The sequence below is a fragment of the Notolepis coatsorum genome (assembly GCF_963971535.1).
Source record: "Notolepis coatsorum genome assembly, chromosome: 13".
Classification (NCBI taxonomy): Eukaryota; Metazoa; Chordata; class Actinopteri; order Aulopiformes; family Paralepididae; genus Notolepis; species Notolepis coatsorum.
In genome coordinates this window covers 63088923-63111639 of record NC_140177.1, presented here as the reverse complement: position 1 = coordinate 63111639, position 22717 = coordinate 63088923, and the positions used below count along the sequence as shown (strand labels likewise).

Below are 22717 nucleotides of genomic sequence, written 5' to 3'. Positions count from 1 at the left end.
CAGTAGCAGTAGTAGTAGTAGTAGTAGTAGTAGTAGTAGTAGTAGTAGTAGTAGTAGTAGTAGTAGTAGTAGTAGTAGTAGTAGTAGTAGCAGTAACAGTAACGATAGGTTATGACTATAACCAAGTTCTGTGAGTAGTGGTGACGCTCGGCGTCACTCTCTGCACTGTCCTCGCACACGTGCACGCGCACTGAATAAAGACCACAATGTACCTTTAATCCCAATATTTGTCTGACCACACCCCTATCAGCTCACCTACATAAGCAGGTGTGTGGTCACCTGCTCTCCTCCTTTCTCGCTTTCACCACAAGGTGAGATCAAGGGCTGCAGCGGCGTCGGACGCCGAGCGTCACCACTACTCACAGAACTTGGTTATAGTCATAACCTATCGTTCTGTGTCGTATGGCTCTCGCTCGGCGTCACTCTCTGCACAAGGGAGGCCGAGCGAGAGCCATTGGCCGACAAATACACCCCGCTGAAAGCCCCCCACAACCATCAGAACAGGGAGGGCCGAGCCCCCCCGACCCACCCTAATGGAGGGCACCCCCCCTAGTGGAGGTTTCCCGGGAGGGCGACGGACCCGACCGTGCGAAGAGGCACTCAAGCAACTCAACGCACAGGGTGAGCAGACCGTGGCCTGACCCCACGACTACACACACGCACAACCCGCATGCCACCCGGGAACGAACGGAGGGAACAACCTCGTTACTGCCCCCAGAATCACGGGGTCAAGGGCAAACCAAACCCCGTGGCAAGGCCGTAGCAGCGGAGCGCAAAGGAAGGCCCAGACCCACCAAAGGGACTGGACCCCCTGGAATGGGGGCCCGGAGAAGTCCATGATGCCAGCATCAAGACCCCACCAGGTGGGCACTTAGTGACCCCGCCCCCCACATCGCCAGCGTATTCGGACAAAGGCCCCTCAGCCGAGCGGGCCCTGTCCCCCCAATAGTACACCGCCTGGCACACTGACCCTGCAGAACAGGCAGTCAGCATGGCCATAAGCACACAAAAAAAGGTTAACCAACGGAAGCAGGCAGCGCACCGGGGAAAAACCAGGCAACAGGCTGTTAACCCTAGCCTGGAGACTGCGGACGAGACAGGCGCCAGAGGGGAAGGGGCGTATGCTGGCGTTGTTGCATGACCAAGCCTCCATTTAAAAAAAACCCACCCAGAGGGGTTGAGGCAGAGAAGGCTGACACGATTGGCAGACGTCATGAACGTGCAGGGGCACCCTCAACCGGTGAACCCGGGAGTTGACACTGCTCCAACACACCAGGGAATCAACCACCTTGGTGTTACCCAATGCGGTGGTTGTTCCTATAACCCCTCAAGAAAAAACTCCAAAACACACCTGCAGGTATACACCGGCTATACCGCAGTACAAGTGTTTCAGTTTTCAAAAAAGGGTTAATCAGGCCTACGGGTCGACGAAACATTACTTCGGACCGGGCCCGGCGATACGGGAAGCACAGGGTCACCAGAGGAGGTCAAAGACCACCCCAACAGGCCCCTCTTCGCCATGCGTGAGAGAGGAGCGAAAAAGAATGGAGAACCAGCCCCAAGCACACCGTACTTGGTATTCCCAGGCGGTCTCCCAACCAAGTACTAACCAGGACCAACCTGTGTAGCGGCCGAGATCTGACGAGATCGAGCGTGTACAGGTTGGCATGGCCGTAAGCCATTACGACAGTGCTGAGTAAAAAATTTACCCAACCAGGGTCTCCATAGCGCTTAACCCTGTGACACCCGGACCGACCTGGCATTTTTCCCCCTGAAAAAAGCCCAAGTCCCTCAGGGTACCAGAACAGCAGATCTGCATCCCCGGCGGACAACGGGTTCAACTGATCCGGACCAGCGTGACCAGAACCAGTCCCGTGCCCTAACCACGCCGACATGCCTACTCCAGGAGAAGGGGCAGATATGCGTGTTGATCTTAAACATGAAAAGAAGGCGCCACCCAGATGTTCGGGGCGAACCGCGCCCGGTGGTCCACCCCCAGGGCGTGAGACCCCTCTACATATGTTCAGATCCATTCCGTCATCATCCCCCAGATATGAACAAGAATTTGTCGACAACCAAAACAGGTCGTCGGAAGAGGAAAAACCTCCATCCCAGTTGCTTTATAAAAACGCCGTTTTAACCCCAAGCAACCAAGGCGTGCCAGTCAGTCGCCTGATTACAGAACACCCCGAGCTAGCACTATGCGTGCGTCGGGACACAACCACATCAATGAACAGGCTATTTTGACCTGTCATTGAATCCCCAAGGCGCCCAGGGGAACGACAAGAGGGGTGTGATACTTCCTAACTCCAACTCTTTTTAAAAGAAAAGAAGGAAGCATCAACAGTATGTATCCCAGTCTACACGGCCGGGGGTAAAAATTGTTTACATTTTTACATTCCACCACCCTCCCATAGAAAGGAGACGGAAATTCCCAGAGAGACTTCCCACGCGAGCTGTACAGATTGAAAAGAATATATTGCACCTTGAGCCATGTAAAAGTTTGGTTTTAGAGCTCTCCGGGGAGGAGGCACTGAACCCATACACACTCAATAATCGAATTGAATCGAATACACACACAATAGAGTAGGACTCCTTCTTGAGGTTCCACTCACCTTATCAATCTGAGGAGGAGGCTCTGTACTCTGAGGAGGCTCCCTCACATGGAAGGAGAGTCCCAACTCACAGAAGGCCCGAATAGGAGCTTCGTGAGGAGGAGCCCTGACCACCCCCCGTTTTAAACAGATCCATCATATGGACCTGAACAGCACACGGAAGTCCTACCAACAGAGACGCGCACTGTGACGTACTCTATGGCGGGGGAATTTCTGCGGTGCACACGCCCAATATTCCAGGGCGTGGGACCAGGAAACAATCCCCCCCCCCCCCCCCCCCTTACCCTGTAACGTGCCGAAACGCAACGTGACAGGAACCTTGAAGGCCAGGTGGGTTTACCCCTGACCAACAGAAAAAAGGGGGAGGAAAGGTTACCAGTTCACCCCTTTACGACCCCACACCCATGATACGATGTAATGACAAAAAGAGAGTATGACACAGTCATAGTCAGCTCCATGAAGCGGCTAACAGCTTCACACAGCGCATGTGTTAACCTGCTATCTGATTTTTACTAAGGAAAAAACACAGAATAGAGAGGGCTCTCCAAGAGCCCCGGTACCAAATTTACACATGTGCTTCTGTGGCCAGCCCAACCCAGTTGTAGGTCACATGACACACACAACCCATCATCACCTACAAAAAATGGCAAAAACACTCTACAGAGGAACGCCGTTTTTCATAATGAGAGAATACATCATTCTCGATTAGTATCGGCCACAGGCCTTGCTAAGCACACACGAAAAGCGACCAAACAATCTTTTCTTTTAGGGAAATAAAGTTTCTCAAGCTGTTTTAGCACAACCTCAGCAATCAAGCTAAGGGTTACATCGTATCCCTACCACACAGTGACACAATGTAGTGTAACAACATGTCTGAGAGGAGGATGAAGAAGTCCCCAGGGAACCGGGGGGAAAAACACAACCCTCCTACTTTACCCTTAATACGGCCAGTTGAACAGGTAAACCTGTTAATATGTGAACACACTGTTCATTGTCATTACAGGCTCAGAAAAGAATCATTCTTTACTCATATGTCACTAAGCATAGCTTTATAGGTTAGTTTAACCCCCTTAGTTGTGAGTACACAGTACATAAACACACATGATGTTTCTCAACACAACAAACCAGATCATTTTCACATCTGTAACAAACAACCCGATTTGCATGGAGAAGCTAAATACCAGTGACAAGACAATTCACACATAACTCGCATCGTATCCTAAATGTAGTGCAGCAACACTCGTTTTGGAAAACATCGTTATTTACAAAACATTTAGAAGGGAAAGCAAGAAGACGTGCTCAAGGTCTGGTCAGACCTTGCCTACCTTGAGCGCAGATCAAGCGAAACTGCAGCCTCTAACAAGGCACCGTAGTAAACACAGCCGTTCTGTGTTGTCGACCTGGGCAGCGTCGCCGCTCCATCCCGTCGCTACGGTCCCCCTTGTTGATGCAGTCCTTGCCGTCCTGGCTCAGGGCAGGTTCGACGAACATCCTCTGTCAAAGATGACGTCGTAGTCAAGAGTGTTTAAAACATGTTACAATCAAAGCACGTTCAATAGTGTAGCATTAAGCTAACGGCCGCTCTAACCGTCGGGCACTACCGCCCCTGTCCGCGAGACGCCGAGCAAACGGCGCACGCGACCAGAGGGGAGACTTCGAATCCCCCCCGCCTCTCCCCGTGAGGGAGAGGGGAGTTGGGAACCGCGGCGGCGCGCGAGGGGCCGGAGCCACCCCGCGCTGGGCCTCGGCCGATAGCAGCAAGCTAACGTTTCCTAGCCTAGCCTAGGTAGGCCATAACTAGCACGCAAGCTAACGTTTCCTAGCCTAGTGATCACAACAGGCTAGCGCCGCAGCTAACAGCTGACTGGCTAACAGTAGGCCACCACTAGCACGTAAGCTAAGCAGCCAACCCCATGAACTTGTACACAATGATATAACAATCACTCAGACAGGCCGCCGTTCTGAAACCCTCCTCACTGTTTAAGAGAGAAGAGAAACAAGATGTTAACACAGTTTTACAACGGTGATTTTACCAACACCCGACGGAGCCAGCACAATACCCAACTGGCCTGTAGCTGACTTGAACACAGATCTTCCGCTAACGAACATCCATGCCCATATTTCCTCGTGAGGGAATACTCTCATTTGTATTATGAAAGAAGGGGCCTCACGGTGACAGAGAAACAACCACTCGTCCAAAAAACACAGGGATCACCAGTGTTATTGGTCGTGGCCCACTAGTTAATTATAATGGGCTTCAGACCAAGGTCTTCCGCTGTCGCCTAAGAGGCTGAACAAAAGACCCTAGTCTGGGGCCGGTTTTCATAAACATTGTCAACTAGCCCCCATAGCACTAACAGACAAGTGAAGCTCGCCAGCAAAAACATAACTCACCAAACCTGGAACCCACCGCTTCTCACAACAGCGGCGCGTCCTACAGTCCAGCTGTGCCTTTACCGCAACCAGCACACAGTAAGGACTGCAGTTGGAAAGCATGTAGCGGCGCGAACTCCCAATACGAAAACCGGTGGAGGATTTTTAGAATGATCATCATCTTCCAGACACTCCAGTACGAAGACAATATCGCCGTATTTTCTCGAATATAGTGAGAGAGAAAATAAAGATATGATGTCAACGTATCACTTGTTTTCCAACTCTTCTCCTACCATCACATCACGTCAAGTGGGGATCTACCGAGGCACTTCCTTGTGGTGAAAGCGAGAAAGGAGGAGAGCAGGTGACCACACACCTGCTTATGTAGGTGAGCTGATAGGGGTGTGGTCAGACAAATATTGGGATTAAAGGTACATTGTGGTCTTTATTCAGTGCGCGTGCACGTGTGCGAGGACAGTGCAGAGAGTGACGCCGAGCGAGAGCCATACGACACAGAACTGTAGTAGCAGTAGTAGTATTAGTAGTAGTAGCAGTAACAGTAACTGTAGTAGCAGTAGTAGTATTAGTAGTAGTAGTAGTAGTAGTAGTAGTAGTAGTAGTAGTAGTAGTAGCAGCAGTAGTAGTAGTAGTAGCAGTAGTAGTAGTAGCAGTAGTAGTAGTAGCAGTAGTAGTAGTAGTAGCAGTAGTAGTAGTAGTAGTAGTAGTAGTAGTAGTAGTAGTAGTAGTAGTAGTAGTAGTAGTAGCAGCAGTAGTAGCAGTAGTAGCAGTAGTAGTAGTAGTAGTAGTAGTAGCAGTAGTAGTAGTAGTAGTAATAGTAGTAGTAGTAGTAGTAGTAGTAGTAGTAGTAGTAGTAGTAGTAGTAGTAGTAGTAGCAGTAGTAGTAGTAGTAGTAGTAGTAGTAGTAGTAGTAGTAGTAGTAGTAGTAGTAGCAGCAGTAGTAGTAGTAGTAGTAGTAGCAGTAGTAGTAGTAGTAGCAGTAGTAGTAGTAGTAGTAGTAGTAGTAGTAGTAGTAGTAGTAGTAGCAGTAGTAGTAGTAGTAGCAGTAGTAGTAGTAGTAGTAGTAGTAGTAGTAGTAGTAGTAGTAGTAGTAGTAGCAGTAGTAGTAGCAGCAGCAGTAGTAGTAGCAGCAGCAGTAGTAGTAGTAGTAGTAGTAGTAGTAGTAGTAGTAGTAGTAGTAGTAGTAGTAGTAGCAGTAGTAGTAGTAGTAGTATCAATTGGTTTTGATAGTCTATCAGTGAGCTGGATGCAATCCTACCTGGAGGGGAGAGAACAGATGGTGGAGGTAAACGGTACCCTACCCCCCCCCCCCTCCCAGTGAGCTGTGGTGTTCCACAAGGAAGCATACTAGGACCGCTACTGTTCCTAATTTATGCAAATGACATGTCGTCAGCTTGTGACTGCAACTTGTTCCTGTTCACGGACGACTCAGCCCTGCTGGTCTCTGACAAGAACAAGTTACAGGTTGAAAAAACCCTCAGCTCGGAACTAGGCAGGATCTGCATATGGCTCGCTGATAACAAACTATCATTACACATGGGCAAAACAGAGTCCATTCTCTTCGGTTCAAATAACAAACTCAGCAAGACCGACGGCTTCTCAGTTACAGTGGGTGACAATATTATCACAAGGAAAGATGAAATTACCTACCTGGGTTCCATCCTAGAGGCTAATCTTTCCTGTGACAAAATGGCATCCAATGTAATAATAAAAGTCAACCAACAAACTCGATTCTTGTACCGGATCTCCTCTCTGGTAAACAAGAATACCCTGAAGCCTCTGGCAGGAGCACTCATTCAAGGGTACTACGACTATGCTTGCACCTCATGGTACCAAAGCACCTCAAAGGCGCTAAAAACAAAATTACAAACATCTCAAAACAAACTGGTCAGACTACTGCTTGACCTTACTCCTAGAACCCGCCTCACCCCTGCCCACTTTGACAACCTAGGATGGCTTAGAGTAGACGACAGAGTACAGCAACTTGCACTACACTACACGACCAAGGTACCCATGTACATGTCAAAATACTTCCCAAAGGTCAGTGAATACCACGATCACAACACCAGAGGGAGCTCCACAAATCATGTTAAACCCAGATTCGGCTCAAACAAGGGACTAAACACGTTTCGCAATTATGCCACATCAATGTGGAACGCCCTACCCAAAGCTGTAAAGGAATGTGAACCCACTTTCAAAACCACTCTCAAAGAACACCTACGGGAGACTGCAATTATCTGTATGTCGTGTGTGTCATATGATGAATTGAAAATGGGGGACCCTGATGTAAACAAGACGAAAGTCTTTCTCTGGTCTGCATCCCCTTAACAATTGTATGTATTGAGCTGTACTGTACTGTACCCATTCTGCAATCTGTTAATAAAGTTTTCAATCAATCAATCAGTAGTAGTAGTAGTAGTAGTAGTAGTAGTAACAGTAACAGTAGTAGCAGCAGCAGTAGTAACAGTAGCAGTAGCAGTAGTAGCAGTAGTAGTAGTAGTAGTAACAGCAGGTTACATGAAAAAAATTGTGGGGGGAGATGCAGTGCTAGAGTAGTTGCACGCTCCCTGTGCTCCCGATGCCAATCTTATTATAGCAACTTAATGCTTGCCTAAAGAATTGACGAATGCCACTTTTACACTGAAGCCGCCCTGTCTGCTTAGACATTTAGTTTATTGTCGGATTTAATTTAAATGTCATTTATTAAATGAGTAAAGGACTACGGAGCCAAGGCCCTCCCGACACGCTTGTAGACATACAGCCAAGACGACGATACGTCACACGCCGCCAACAGTCATGACAGACTCAGCGGAATTAAATCTAGGTGACCTAATGAAGGCTATTAAAGACGGGACTGATGTCTCTAACAAAATCGCCAAACAAGTGGATCAAATCCAATCTGCATTGACAGCCATGGATGGAAAGCTGACAGGTTTGACAACAAGAGTCGATACTATGGAACAGCGCGTCAGCGACGTGGAGGACCACACCCAACAAGCTGACAGCTGACTCCACAAATTAGAAAAAGAAATATCATACCTGACGGAGAGGAATATCGACCTGGAAAATCGCAGCAGAAGGTTTAACCTTAAAATCCACGGCCTTCCCGAGGGGAGAGAAGGTCCCGACCCAATCGCATTTTTCGAGACGTTCTTCTCGAACCTGTTCGGCCCTGACGCGCTCCCGAGGCGCATCGAGCTACAAACAGCGCACCGGGCCCCGAACACACGTCCACCTGCAGGCCGCCCGCCTCGTAATGTTTGGGTTCGCTTTCTCCGTCTCCAAGAGAAGAATAAAATCCAACAGCTGGCCAGGGAAAAGCGGTCCCTCACGTTTGAAGGTGCCAAAGTCCAAATCTTTCAGGACATCCCACCGGCCATTCAAAAGATGAGAAAGGAGATGTTTCTCGAGGCCAAAATCGCCCTACAAGACAATGGCATTGTCTATAGAATGCGCTGGCCCACATCATTACATATCGACTTCAAAGGGAAGCAGGTGATGTGTCATTCAAAAGACACAACAGCAACTGTTGAACACTAAGATGACAACCAACGGATCAAGATAAGTGACTGTTCTATAAACATTTGAACTTCTATCTCTTTACTTAATTTTTTTTCCACCCATAGGCATTTGCCCATAGCCATATTTATATTTAATTAATGATCTACGGTGTTGAATTAGAGCAGTCAATTGGTTATGTATCTCTGAACATTTGAACTGTTTTTTCTATTTACTTCATTATTATTTCACCAATGCTATGCCTACTATTATTGGAGGATAATCGATCACTAAAGAACTGCATAGGAGCCTACTGAATATTTATATTAATATATTTAATTAATGATCTACTGTGTTGAATTAGAGCAGTCAATTTGGTTATGCTGTGCAGTAGCTTGTTGATTAATACAGTGCAGCTGTATTGGTTTAGTTTCGCTCATCAAGCCTCTTGCCATACTTTAATATAGCAGGTTTTGTTTAGTGTTATTATTGTCATTATTATTATTATCATTATCATGATCATCTTCACTACTGTCTTTTTTTTATTTATTTTCTTTTATTATTATTATTATTATTGCAGCTTGTTATTCGCTTTTTTCGAGACACTTAATCAAAGTATGCAAACTCTATCAAGTGAGTCACGCAACATACTTTAATGTAACGTGTTTTGCTTAGTGTTATTATTATTATCACGACCATCTTCACTACTGTTCTCTTTTTTTATTATTATTATTATTGCAGCTTGTTCGCTTTTTTTTCGAGACACTTAATTAAAGTATATAGGCAAACTGTGTGATCAAGTGAGTCACGCAATATTCTATCAAAACTAATTATGGTAAAAACAGTTTGTCACACTAATCTTCTTAGTTTCACGGCTCTACCACCTGAGGTCTGACGTTCGATCATGGATGGGCCACGCACGCACACGACCTACTCATGCTATTAATTTGGCAAAGATCCATGGTTAGGTATTTAATTTAAAAACGTTGTCATATGAACCCAGACTGTTGCTCACGACCTTGCCGCACAGACCTCAACCCATTTATATTGGGATTAATACTATAATCTGCCGAATACAACAAGGTTAACACATTATTCATTTTTATCTTTTATTTTCTCTCTCGCCACTCTCTACCAGACAGCAGATTGTCTATCATTCAAGTAGAGTTAGGCTGAGGGGAGAGAGAATCGAAACCTTTTGGCATTTAACCTTGTCGGTTTTTATTTGTTTTTTTTTATTTGTGGATGTGTGTATAGGGGTATGTGTTTGTGGGCATTCATGCTTATTACTGCACATATAAAGCCTATTTGTGTCTGAGGGTGTGTGTACATACATGTATATCTACTTCCTATTATTTAATCTAAAGCCTATTTGATTACTGTGGACATTATACTTTTTAGGCTACATGTGGTCATTGTGGTATTAGCTCTCCAAGAACATGAATTTTTGACAATTAGTGTGGTACTGGTAGGCTTGTTTGCATGCACATGGCTATATGAATGTGTGTGAGTGCACATACATTCCTGGACAGGCATGTGTGTGTATGTGCGAACACACAGTATGTATGCATTTATTATTATTTCTCCTAAAAAGCCTACTTACTGCGCAGATAGGTGCAGCACATATACGCATGCATTTAATATGATTTCGCTTAAAGCCCATTCACTGCGTTGGTATGAATACTGCATTTACTATTTCATCTAAAGCCTTTTTTTATTTTATTTTTTTATTTATGCATGGGCGTGCACGCACACACTTATTATTATTTTCACTCAAAGCCCATTTTAGGTGTGTAAGTGCAGCATTAACGCAGGCACACGTGCAATACGTATATGCACTTTATTGCAGTTATTAGTTCATATAAAGTCCATCTGCTAAATGTGAGACATTTACTTGTGGCCATGTCTGATGCCATAGCTTCAGTTTATAGGTTTAGTTCAAAAAGTTGTAAAAATCTCTCTGCTGGACAGAGACCACGAAACTCGGGAGAGGGCAGGAGCTCCGCGCACCACACCACACGCGTATCTCAGCGGGAGATGCTTCGGCGTGAGGGGGGAGGGGGGAGGAGGGAAGGGGGAGGGGGGAGGAGGGAAGGGGGAGTAATGTTGTCTGTATCAGTTCTTTTTTATTTTTGTGTACTTGGCTTGGTCGCCCTATTGCAGTTTTATTTTATTGTTTTCAGTGTTTCTCATTTGCGGTGTACCCAGCACATCTATTCATTATCTTGCCGGTATTATGACCCAACCTAGATCAGCACAGCGGTCGGGAGGTGTACTTAGGTTTTGCAGCTGGAATTGCAGAGGCCTAAATCAACCGATCAAATGTAGTAAGGTGATACATCATCTTCAACATCTTGGCGCTAACATTGCTTTCCTTCAAGAGACCCACTTAAAGGGGAACTCCACTTTTTTTGGAAATTAGCTTATTTAACATCTTCCCTGGAGTTAGACAAGAAGATGCATACCTTTTTTGTCTCTGTGCGTGCATTTTAGCGTTGGGAATAGACGCTCCGTTAGCATAGCTTAGCTTCATCACTGGAAGTGAGGCAGGACAGTAGCCTTACAGTGCCTTACAGTGTATTGCAAGGTCTGACATTGACCAAACTTGATATGCATGACCTTGGTGGGCTCTAGGTCAACTCCTGAAAAGGGGGTCAATGTCAGACCTTGCAATCAAAAGTTAGGGGGCGCACTGAAATTATGGCAAGGGTTATTAGCCCCCTAACTTTTGATTGCAAAGTCTGACATTGACCCCCTTTTCAGGAGTTGACCTAGAGCCCACCAAGGTCATGCATATCAAGTTTGGTCAATGTCAGACCTTGCAATACACTGTAAGGCACTGTAAGGCTACTGTCCTGCCTCACTTCCAGTGATGAAGCTAAGCTATGCTAACGGAGCGTCTATTCCCAAAGCTAAAATGCACGCACAGAGACAAAAAAGGTATGCATCTTCTTGTCTAACTCCAGGGAAGATGTTAAATAAGCTAATTTCCAAAAAAAGTGGAGTTCCCCTTTAAAGGGAACGGATCATATCAAATTAAAGAGGAGATGGGTGGGTCAGGTTTATCATTCGTCATTTCAAGGGAAATCCAGAGGAGTAGCCATTCTAATCCATAAATCTGTCAACTTTGTTTACTCCGATATTATCTCAGATCCTGGCGGGAGATTTGTGATAGTTATAGGACGGCTGTATGATGTACCAGTAATTCTGGCTAATGTATACGGCCCCAATTGGGACAATGAGAACTTTTTTCAAACACTGTTTGCCAGGATACCTGATATGTCAACACATTATCTGATTCAGGGTGGAGACCACAATGTCTGGATTAATCCTAGATTAGATCGCTCATCACCCAGGAATAGTGTACCTTCAAGATCTGCCAAAATCATTCATGCTTTTATGAATGAATTCAAGGTCTCTGACCCCTGGCGATTTTTAAACCCACAAGGAAGACAATATTCTTTCTTTTCACATGTTCATCAAACTTATTCTCGTATTGACTTTTTTCTGATTGATAATCGACTCATCCCATCACTACACTCCTGCTCTTATGAAGTGATCGTATTGTCGGATCATGCTCCAGTGCTTCTGGAGTTGTGCTTCCAGGAATATAACAACTCGCCACCTCCCTGGCGCCTAAATTGCCGTTTATTGTCAAATGAGAATTTTGTTAATTTCATACACAACCAAATCGATTTTTTTATATCAACCAATAAGACCCCTGAGATTTCAGCATCTTTACTGTGGGAGACATTGAAGGCATATCTGAGGGGTGAGATAATTTCATATAGCGCCTATGAAAGGAAGGTTAGAAAAAGACAGATGAGTGACTTGACTAAGCAGATTAGTCAATTAGATAACATACATGCTACTCAACCATCCCCGGATGTCTATAAAGAACGTCTCTCCCTCCAAGCTAAATTTGATGTCCTCTCCTCTGCTTACGTGGAGGATCTAATGATTAAATCCAGACAGACTTACTATGAGCATGGAGACAAGTCTAATAAATTATTGGCCCATAAGTTACGACAGGCCTCTGCCTCACATCAGATCCCTCAAATCCAGACAACCAATGGTTTAACTACGGATCCCAAGCTAATTAATGAAGAATTTAAAAACTTTTATTCCTCCTTATATACATCTGAACAAACCTCTGACCCTTCTGCCTATGATAATTTTTTTAATTCATTGGATATACCACAGATAAACCCGGAGGCTGCCACAGGGCTGGAGGGACCAGTCACGATAGATGAGCTCAGAGAGGCCGCCTACTCTATGCAAACAGGGAAGTGTCCGGGGCTAGATGGTTACCCTATAGAGTTCTACAGGAAATTCTTTGATAAACTGGCACCCATTTTAATTGACATGTATGCAGATTCATTTAGGTAACTTAAGTTACCCCCATCCCTTACTCAAGCCTCGATTTCTCTGTTGCTAAAAAAAGATAAAGACCCCCTATCCTGTGGAAGTTATCGTCCTGTCAGTCAGTTGACGGTAGATTTAAAGCTTCTATCAAAGCTCTTAGCTATGCGCTTAGAACCTGTCCTTCCCACTATCATATCTCCAGACCAAACAGGTTTTATCCAGAACAGATATTCATTTTCCAACATTAGACGTCTCTTTAATGTTATATATAGCCCTTCCTCCACAACTAGCCCGGAGGCTGTCATCTCACTAGATGCGGCCAAAGCTTTTGACCGTGTGGAGTGGGGATATCTTTTCGACACATTGAAAAAGTTTGGACTGGGGGATAACTTTGTAGCTTGGGTGAAATTACTTTACACCTCTCCCACTGCCTCAGTAAGGACTAACAACACACGTTCAGCACAGTTCCATCTACACCGCTCCACGAGACAGGGTTGCAATTTGAGCCCACTCCTGTTCGATGTTGCCATTGAACCGTTGGCCATCGCACTTCGATCAGACCTTCGTATAAAAGGTATAATCAGAGGGGGTGTTGAACAGAGGACCTCCCTATATGCAGATGACCTGCTTCTATACGTGTCTGACATCTCCACATCTATTCCAGCTGCACTTGACATATTCACCCGATTTGGCCGTATTTCAGGGTATAAACTAAATTTAGACAAAAGTGAACTTCTTCCATTGAATGCAGAAGCTCGAAGTTATCCACTGCATAACTTCCCATTGAAAATGTCCCCCCATGGCTTCAAATATCTCGGTATCCAAATTAGGGATACATTTGGGGACCTATTCAAATTTAATTTTGGCTCTCTACTGACTCGATTTCAGGAAGATTTTGAACGTTGGTCATTATTACCTCTCTCTCTTGCTGCACGTATCAATTGCGTTAAGATGAACTCTCTCCCAAGGTTTTCTTATCTTGTCCAGTGCCTGCCTATCTTTCTTCCCCACTCATTCTTTCAAAAAATTGACAGCCTAGTGTCCAAATTTATTTGGAATAACAAAGTTCCCAGAATTAGTAAAGTTCTATTACAAAGGCGTAGATCTCTGGGTGGCATGGCTCTACCTAACTTCAGAGCCTACTATTGGGCAGCCAATCTCAGAATCATACAGCAATGGCTACAGTCAGACAAACCTCTGGTGTGCCCTATGTGGGTTGACATCGAAGCCTCATCTGTCAAACCTGCTTCACTAACCGGTCTTATACATGCCCCCATTAGTTCTCCATTGGCCCCCTACTTCAAAAATATAATCGTTAAAACTACATTCAGAATTTGGAATCAATTCAGACGCCACTTTGGGTTTAAAACTCTATCCTACTTGGCCCCGATAGCAGCTAACCCTTTATTTCACCCCTCATTGATGGATGGAGCATTCTCCTTATGGGCCTCACTCTGTATTAAAACACTAGGTGACCTGTATATAGATAATGTTTTTGCCTCCTTTCAGCAATTATCAGAGAAATATTCAATCCATAGCCGACATTTCTTTCGGTATCTACAGATTCGTAGCTATGTCTGTAGCATTAACCCTATATTTCCCAACCTTCCAGAGGTAACACCCATCGACTCCTTTTTAACCCCGATGTCTTCCATCAAGGGCATGATATCGACTATGTACAATCTCATTCTCTCCTTATGTCCCACCACAATACACAATATTAAAAGTAAATGGGAGGAGGATTTAGAGGAGGAGATCTCGGATGACATTTGGGTTGACATTCTACGTCTTGTTCATTCTTCTTCTATTTGTGCAAGACACGGGCTGATACAATGCAAAATTGTTCATCGAGTACACCTGACGAAAGTCAGATTAGCCAAAATGTATGAAGATATCGATCCTATATGTGATAGATGTCATTCGGCCCCAGCCACATATACTCACATGTTTTGGACATGCCCCTCCTTGCACAGGTATTGGACAAATATTTTTGAAACCATCTCGGGAAGTATTGAGACAAATCTTGAACCAAATGTATTGACAGCGCTTTTTGGATACTCCCCACCTATGTTATCACTTTCAAAGCACAAAGCACACGTTGTGGCATTTACCACTCTACTGGCCAGGCGGCTGATTCTGTTTAAATGGAAGTCCGCTGCTCCCCCCACTCACCTTCACTGGATTAGAGACATACTATACTTTATCAAACTTGAAAAGATAAGATGCACTCTGAGAGGTTCTTCATCTATGTTCAAGAAAACGTGGGGTTCATTCCTTGTACTTGTGGATGATGTACAGTTCCATACTATTCCAGAATAGCAATTTGTATGCTGCTTGTTGGTATTCATCTGTGTGAACGTTAATTCAACGTGAGTTATTTGATATACCGGATATACATTGGAGAAGCATATTTGGGTACCTAAACATGTGCTATATATTTGATATACTATGTATATACGTTTGAGACGACTGTCGTGTGACCAAGTCAGTGTTTGTTTGTATTATTATTTACTTTTGAACTCTGTTTTATTTTTTCTTGTTTTTAAATTTTAAATTTTATTTTCTTCTGTTTAATGTTGTTATCTGTTCTATGTGGACAATGACAATACAATAATGTATATATGCAGACCAGTGCATGTGAGCGGATCGGAGCGCGAGCGGCGCGGGGCGCGGAGCGGCCGGTTTTGACGTGAGCGAGGAGTGGGTTTTAAAATGAGTCGGCGCGACGTCCGGAGCGAGAGTTCTCCTCCGCTCCAATCCACTCCAGGCCGCTCACAGTGGTTTAACACTGATGTAATATATACATGCAGTACAATGCCAAAGCAACAGATGGCGATGTACAAACATGAAGGCCATTTTCAACCAATGAGAAGGGTGAACCTGTGATAGGCTGTTCGTTCAGGCTTTGTCACTGTAGAGACGCCCACACTCACTCTAGTTAGAAAAAGTATATCGACGCCATTGTTGTTGACGTTAGCTTACATGCTAACGTTAATGGCAGCGACCATAGCATTGTGGCTCGGCTAGCCTATCATCGCTTAATAGAGATAGTGAATGGATAAACAACGTTATTTAACATTGCAGAATGGCTACAATTACAATGCGGCTCAATACAAACAATTGTTAAGGGGCCCAGGGGGTGTAGACTGTTGTAGTTTGAGCTCATTTACACCATGCTCCAAAAAAAGAAGAAAAAAAACTGCCGAGCGATCTGGCGCGGGGAGCGGGGAGCGCTCGATTCAAGGTGAGCGGGGAGCGAGCGGAGAGCGACTTGGGGGCGGGGTCAACATGAGTGATTAGCGGAGCGGACCAAGCTTTAAAGAGCGAAGAGCGGATTTCTCGGCCGCGCCGATCCGCTCACGTGGTCTGATGCAGACATATACTTATAATTTCTATGTCCGCAAAAAAGTATATTAAACAAAAAAGTGAAAAAAAAAAAAAGTAGTAGTAACAGTAACAGTATTAGCAGTAGCAGTAGTAGCAGTAGTGGTAGTAGTAGTAGTAGTAGTAGTAGTAGTAGTAGTAGTAGTAGTAGTAGTAGTAGTAGTAGTAGTAGTAGTAGTAGTAGTAATAGTAATAGTAGTAGTAATAGTAGTAGTAGTAGTAGTAGTAGTAGTAGTAGTAGTAGTAGTAGTAGTAGTAGTAGTAGTAGTAGTAGTAGTGGTAGTAGTAGTAGTAGTAGTAGTAGTAGTAGTAGTAGTAGTAGTAGTAGTAGTAGTAGTAGTAGTAGTAGTCAAAGTAATTGTAATTGGATAGTAATCAGAGTATTTTACTTGAGATGCCAGAAGAAGAAGTGTCCTATCCTCTGATTGGTCAGAGCTTTCTTGATCAGGAAGCGAGCCAAAGGGTTGTCCAGATACATCTCATATTTCAATACCTAGATAGATAGTTAGATAGATAGATAGATAGATAGATAGATAGATAGATAGATAGATAGATAGATAGATAGATAGATAGATAGATAGATAGATAGATAGATAGATAGATAGATAGATAGATAGATAGATAGATAGATAGATAGTTAGATACAGTAGATAGATAGATTACATCATCATCTTAATAATTGTGCTACACATAGTCTCTGTCTGTCTGTCTGTCTGTATGTATCTCTCTCTCTGTCTGTCTCACTTTCTTTCTCTCTCTCTCTCTCTGTCTCTCTGTACTAGTTGCAGGAGGTATTGAGACAGCTCTATCTCTCTCTCTCTATCTCTCTCTCTCTGTGTCTCAGTGTCTTCTTTTTGAAGAATGGACTTTTGGAGAAAGAACTGTCAAGACATGGGCAGTTAGTTTCACCGATTGCAATGTTCTCTCTCGGGGCTACTTCTCGACACGTTAAACATGTTGTGTCTTTTAGGAGACAAGTACATATGATTCTGAAAAAGAAAGACGAGGAACTGAGTTTAGTTTTCAAATTCAGGCTGGACGATTTTGACTACGACATTCATGTGAGCTCAGGCAGAATGAAGTGCTTTGGGTGTCGGGGCATTTGATTCGTTCGTGCCCAGCGAAAATGGGTGAACAGCCGACTGCTGGCGCTGAGGCTACAAAGACAGCAGATAGCTGTCAGACAGCAATTGTGAGTGAGCGGCCAGATGCAATTATTGCAAAAGCACAGGTACACAGTGGAGAGAGCGGGGGAAATGTTGTGCAGGCGCAAAGCGTCAGCACTATTCAGGGGAATCTGCTAATTGATTTGAACAGTGATATTCAGGGTGAAGTGAGAGAGGATTTGGAGAGTACGGCAACCAGGATAGCGGAGTCTGTACTGGTTGAGGAAGATGAGTCACAGATGGAGTATTCGAAGGTTGTACGGAAAAGGAAAAGCAGGGCTTCTTCGAGGGCTACTGGCGGGCAGGACGTGAAGGTTAGTAAGGTGGCAGCAAGGAAAGAGCAGAGCCCCTCCCCCTCTCAAACAAGGAAAAGCACACGAAATAAAGAACAGGCCACACAGTCACAGAACAGTAGTAGTAGCAGTGAGGAAGAGGAGGATGAGCTCTTGAGTGATTTATCATAGCCTGAGTTCTCTTTCGAACAAATAAAAACCTTTTTGAAAAATACAAAAGGAAAACCGATTAAATTGGAGGAGTTTTTCCCTGATTTAAGGACGTTTCATGATTCTGTCATCATAATACATATGAGGAGTGGGGAGGAGGCAGGCAACCTTTTTTCTCTCACCAAGAGGGTTTCCGCTTAAAGAAAATGTTGTCAAAAGTCAGAGCAAAAATCAATGAGGAGGCTGATGGTGTTGATGATATATAGGCCTAATGTGTTTTTTGTTATTGTTTGGTTGCTGCTGTGCTGTATACTAAACATGTGTGACTTTAAACTGGGGTCTTTAAACGTTAATGGTGCTAGAGAAGATAGTAAGAGAGCTGCTCTGTACAGTGTTGGAGAAAATGTATAGTTTCCATACCATAAGATCATAATTACATAATTACTATTGATCTACAAATCAGTGATATTAAGGTTGTGTAAGGCCACTATCTATGCAGAGTGGGAAGGTACCTGGGATAGACTGTCTCCCGGTTGATTTTTACAAGTCTCTTTGGTCTGTGATTGGTGAGGATCTTTTGAGTGTCCTCTGCGATAGTCTGAGAAAGGGGAGGCTGCCTCTGAGCTGTAGGAGAGCGGTCATCACTCTCCTGCCCAAGAAGGGAGACTTACAGAACATCAGGAACTGGCGTCCAGTGTCTTTACTCTGCTCAGTTATAAAGGGCTCTCAAAGGTACTGGCAATGAGACTGAGGAAGGTGATGGAGCAGGTCATCCATGTGGACCAAACCTACTGTGTGCCCAGCAGGTTGATATCTGACAACATTACGTTGATTCGAGACATTTTGGACCTCTCTGTTTTTTTGGGTTGTGAACTTGGTCTGATTTCTCTAGATCAAGAAAAGGCTTTTGACCGAGCTGAACATCAGTACCTGTGGAAAGCAATGCAGGCTTTTGGTTTCAGCTCTAGGCTTATAGCTATGATCCAGGTCTTGTACAGAGACATTGAGAGTGTACTTAAGATTAACGGTGGTTTAAGTGCGCCTTTTGAGGTTCAGAGGGGAGTCCGACAGGGCTGTTCTTTATCAGGGATGTTGTACTGTCTGGCCATAGAGCCGCTGTTACACAGATTAAGGACTCATTTGTCGGGTTTTTCTTTTCCGGGTTGTGACATAAAATTCAAACTGTCTGCATGATTATGGTAAAATCCCAGCACGACATTAACATTGTACAATCAACTGTGATGGCTTTTAGTACTCTCTCCTCTGCTAGGGTGAACTGGCAGAAGAGTGAGGCCTTAGCAGTGGGTAAAGGGCCAATTGATGGACTTGTGTTACCTGGAGGCCTGACATGGAAGCGGGGAGGCCTAAAGTACTTGGGGATTTATCTTTGGGATGAGGTATTTTCTTCCAAGAATTGGGACGGTGTGGTAGAGCAAGTGGAGGGCCGGCTGAAGCGATGGAAATGGATTCTTCCGAAACTGTCGCTGAAAGGTCGGATCCTTATTATCAACAATCTTGTGTCCTCCATGCTGTGGCATCGGCTAGCGTGTATGGACCCGCTGCTGAACCTGCTGTCTAAGGTGCAGGGGTTGATGGTGACTCTTCTGGGACCGGTTGCACTGGGTCCCACAGAGTGTCCTTTTCCTGCCCAAGGAGGAAGGGGGACAGGGGCTTGTCAACTTGGCAAGTAGGGGAGCTGCTTTCAGCCTCTGTTTCATTCAGAGACTCCTGACAGGACCGGCTGATCTGGTCTGGAGACCTGTGGCCCGAGCCATACTGGAGCGGTGTGGTGGGCTAGGTTTGGCTGAGCCACTGTTCCTCATGGATTTAAAGCGATGTACAATGAAAAACCTGCCCCGTTTCTACAAGGGACTGTTAACAGTGTGGGGCTTGTTTACAAAAGAGAGACTGAAGAACGGTGACTCTTTGTACTGGCTTCTGAGGGAGCCGGTGGTTCATGGGACTCGTTTTCAGGGTGGGGCCGAGCCAGCGCTGAAGCAAAGGCTGTGTGAGGCAAACATCTTCACGTTGGGCAATGTCCTGGAGGTGTGCAGTCCCCTTTTTGATAATGCTGCCGGTCTGGCCTCACAGCTGGGCACAAGGTCTGTCAGGGTGATGGGCCGCCTACTGGGAGGCTGGAAACAGCAGCTGACTGATGATAAACTGGAAATGTGTGTTGATTATTGTAATGGTCAGTTATTGCCTGTTGAAAATTATTCTTTTCCTGAGGTGAAACTTAGTCCTGTTTTTAAATGTGATGGTTGTCTGTTAGAGGTGAGCAGTGCTGCTGATTGCAGGCTGAGCACCATGGTGGGCAAAGTGATGTATTACCTGTGTGTCAAAGTGTTGAATCAAAACAGGCTGAAAGATAGGGTTGACACTCCATGGAGAGCTCATCTGGGCCTACAGGAGGCTCAGAGGCCTGAGTGGAGAGCACTGTACAAACCACCGTTAACTAAAAGAGTTGGGGGATGTTTTTAACAAACAGGGTTTTTGTAGTGATAAAGAAATACGCAAAAAAATGTATCTCACCAAGTCCACATGGCTTTTTTACAAACAGTTACAGCTATGTTTGAAGTCTCACAGTGTTCCATTAGACAGACCAATTGAACACCACAGATACCACAAATTCTTCTACGAAAGAGAGACATCGAGAAGTTTTGTTTCAGAATTTTATCATCAATTACTAACGTCCTCGTATGAAACCCTCCAACTAGACTCTGTCTGGAGGAGGGATATACCAGACCTGGAAAATGACTTTGATTGGCAAGGAGCCTGGGCAAATGTCTGACTTACATCAAGGAACCCGGATCATCAACAAATCAATCTTAACTATATTCACAGGACATACTTGACTCCTATAAGACTGTGCCGAATGGGGCTTAAACAAGACTCCAAATGCTCCCAATGTACAAATGGGGACGAAGGGACATTTATGCACATGTATTGGGACTGCCCACCAGTTAAGGCATTCTGGAAAGATGTGACCCAACAATTATCAAAACTCGTATCTTGGAATATACCTGTACACCCCGCGGTATTACTATTGAATGATGTTTTTGAGTTTGCAGTGAATCCACAGCTAAAGAGATTGGTTTTATCGGGTATCACAGCAGCTAAAAAGCTGATCGCATCACGCTGGTTTCAACCGGAAAAAATTTGCCGTAAAGTTTGGTTTCTTACATATCTCGATGTGATTTATCAAGAAATATCTACAGCAAGAATTCTGGGTCTCAATGAATCCAAAATGTCAATGTGGTTAGAAGTGGTGGAGAGAATAAAAGCTAGCTTATAATGGTAGTGTCTGGTTAGGTGCGAGGGATAGTGGAGGTACTTCTCAAGGTGGGGTCCGGGAGGGGGGGGTTCGAGCTGGAGCATATGTGTGTAGGTTTTTTAGATAACAGGTATTAGGGGTATATCTTATATAAGACAATTAACTAAAATGTGATCTCATTGGATGTGCTCTGACAATTAATGCTTGTATATCTTATCGTGTGTTGTCATGTTTGTTTATGTGTTTGTTTAAAAAAATAATAAAAAAAAAAAATACAAAAAAAATTAAAAATAGTTGGGGATTTACAGTGGAGAATTTTACATGGTGCAGTTGCTGTGAACGCTTTTGTCTCTGTGATTAATTCTGATGTTGAAGACACCTGTCCTTTCTGCACAGAGAGGGAAACAGTTTTTCACTGTTTTTTAAAGTGTGACAGGCTCTTGGTTTTTTTTCAGTTCCTGACCCGCATGTTTGTGATGTTTGATGAACATCTTACTCCAGAGATGTTTATTTTGGGGTACAGGTACAGCAGGAAGAGGAGGTTAAAGTGTCAGCTCTTCAACTTCCTGCTGGGTCAGGCAAAAATGGCCATTTATCTAAGCAGGAGGAAAAAGATTGAGGATTCGGTGCTGGTAGATACCACTATCTTGTTTAGATGTATGGTACAGTCAGGGCGGCTACGTGGCGTAGTGGGCAAGGCGCTCGCCATGAATGACGGAGATGCTGGGCTCGCCTGTTCGAGCCCAGCGCTCCACATTGCTTTCAGTTTAGCTGGTCGTTCATACTAATACACATTGGCCGTATTAGGGGGTGGGAAACTGATGGGTGGGGATCGGGCGTTGTGGACAGCGACTCCTACAGGTCGGTTGGTGCGCCTGCGCAGTAGAATCAGGAAGTGTCGGGGGCAGCGTGAGCCTCCCACGCGTTACTCCTCGCCACTGAGAGATCGAGCTGCGCAGGTGAAAAGATGCGACTGCTGTTACCTCAAGTACCGGAGGGGACTTGTGCTATGTATGACTTAGTCCACATTGCAGCCGGCTTGTGGGAGGCAAGAAACAGCGTTCGTGACAGGGGAGGGTTGAATTGGATGATACGAAATTGGGATGGGAGAAAATATAGAAAAATGGGAGAAAAAGTGGATAAAAAAAAAAAGGATGTATGGTACAGTCTCGGGCGGCTGGGTGGCGCAGCGGAGATTGCGCTCGTCACCAATGCAAGAGACTCTTGTCTCGAATCCCGGTGTCAGCGTTGCCTGCGGCTTGCGCCGGTCGTCATACTATCTCAATTGGCAGAGTCAGCGGGAGGAAGTCGATGGGTGGGGATTAGGGGTGTAACGGTACGTGTATTCGTCCCGCGAATTTATGGTACGGCCGTCACGGTGCGGTACGCGCACCCATACGACGAATACGCCTCAGCGCAAACACACCAGACCCACATGCAGGCACTCCCGAGGTCCGTGCGAGAACAGCGCGCGGCACACCGAGTCCCCGACTTCAGTTCAGAGCGGCGAAAGTGCACGGAGAAAGGCACATTTACATTGAAACAGCTGCAGGGTCATTACAGTTTTCTTTCGTTTTCTTG

At 45.0% G+C, this 22717-nt stretch overlaps 1 protein-coding gene across 1 annotated transcript in view; it reads right to left on the bottom strand.

Moving 5' to 3' along the window:
* Positions 1-22717, bottom strand: part of LOC311239377 (phosphatidylinositol 4,5-bisphosphate 3-kinase catalytic subunit alpha isoform-like) — a gene marked incomplete at both ends in the record, with an annotated part of 85401 nt that overhangs the window by 38292 nt on the left and 24392 nt on the right. Inside the window, one exon of the mRNA XM_084327684.1 lies at positions 16643-16746. Within this exon, the coding sequence (XP_084183810.1) occupies positions 16643-16746 (104 nt within the window). The remainder of the gene's footprint in view (positions 1-16642; positions 16747-22717) is intronic.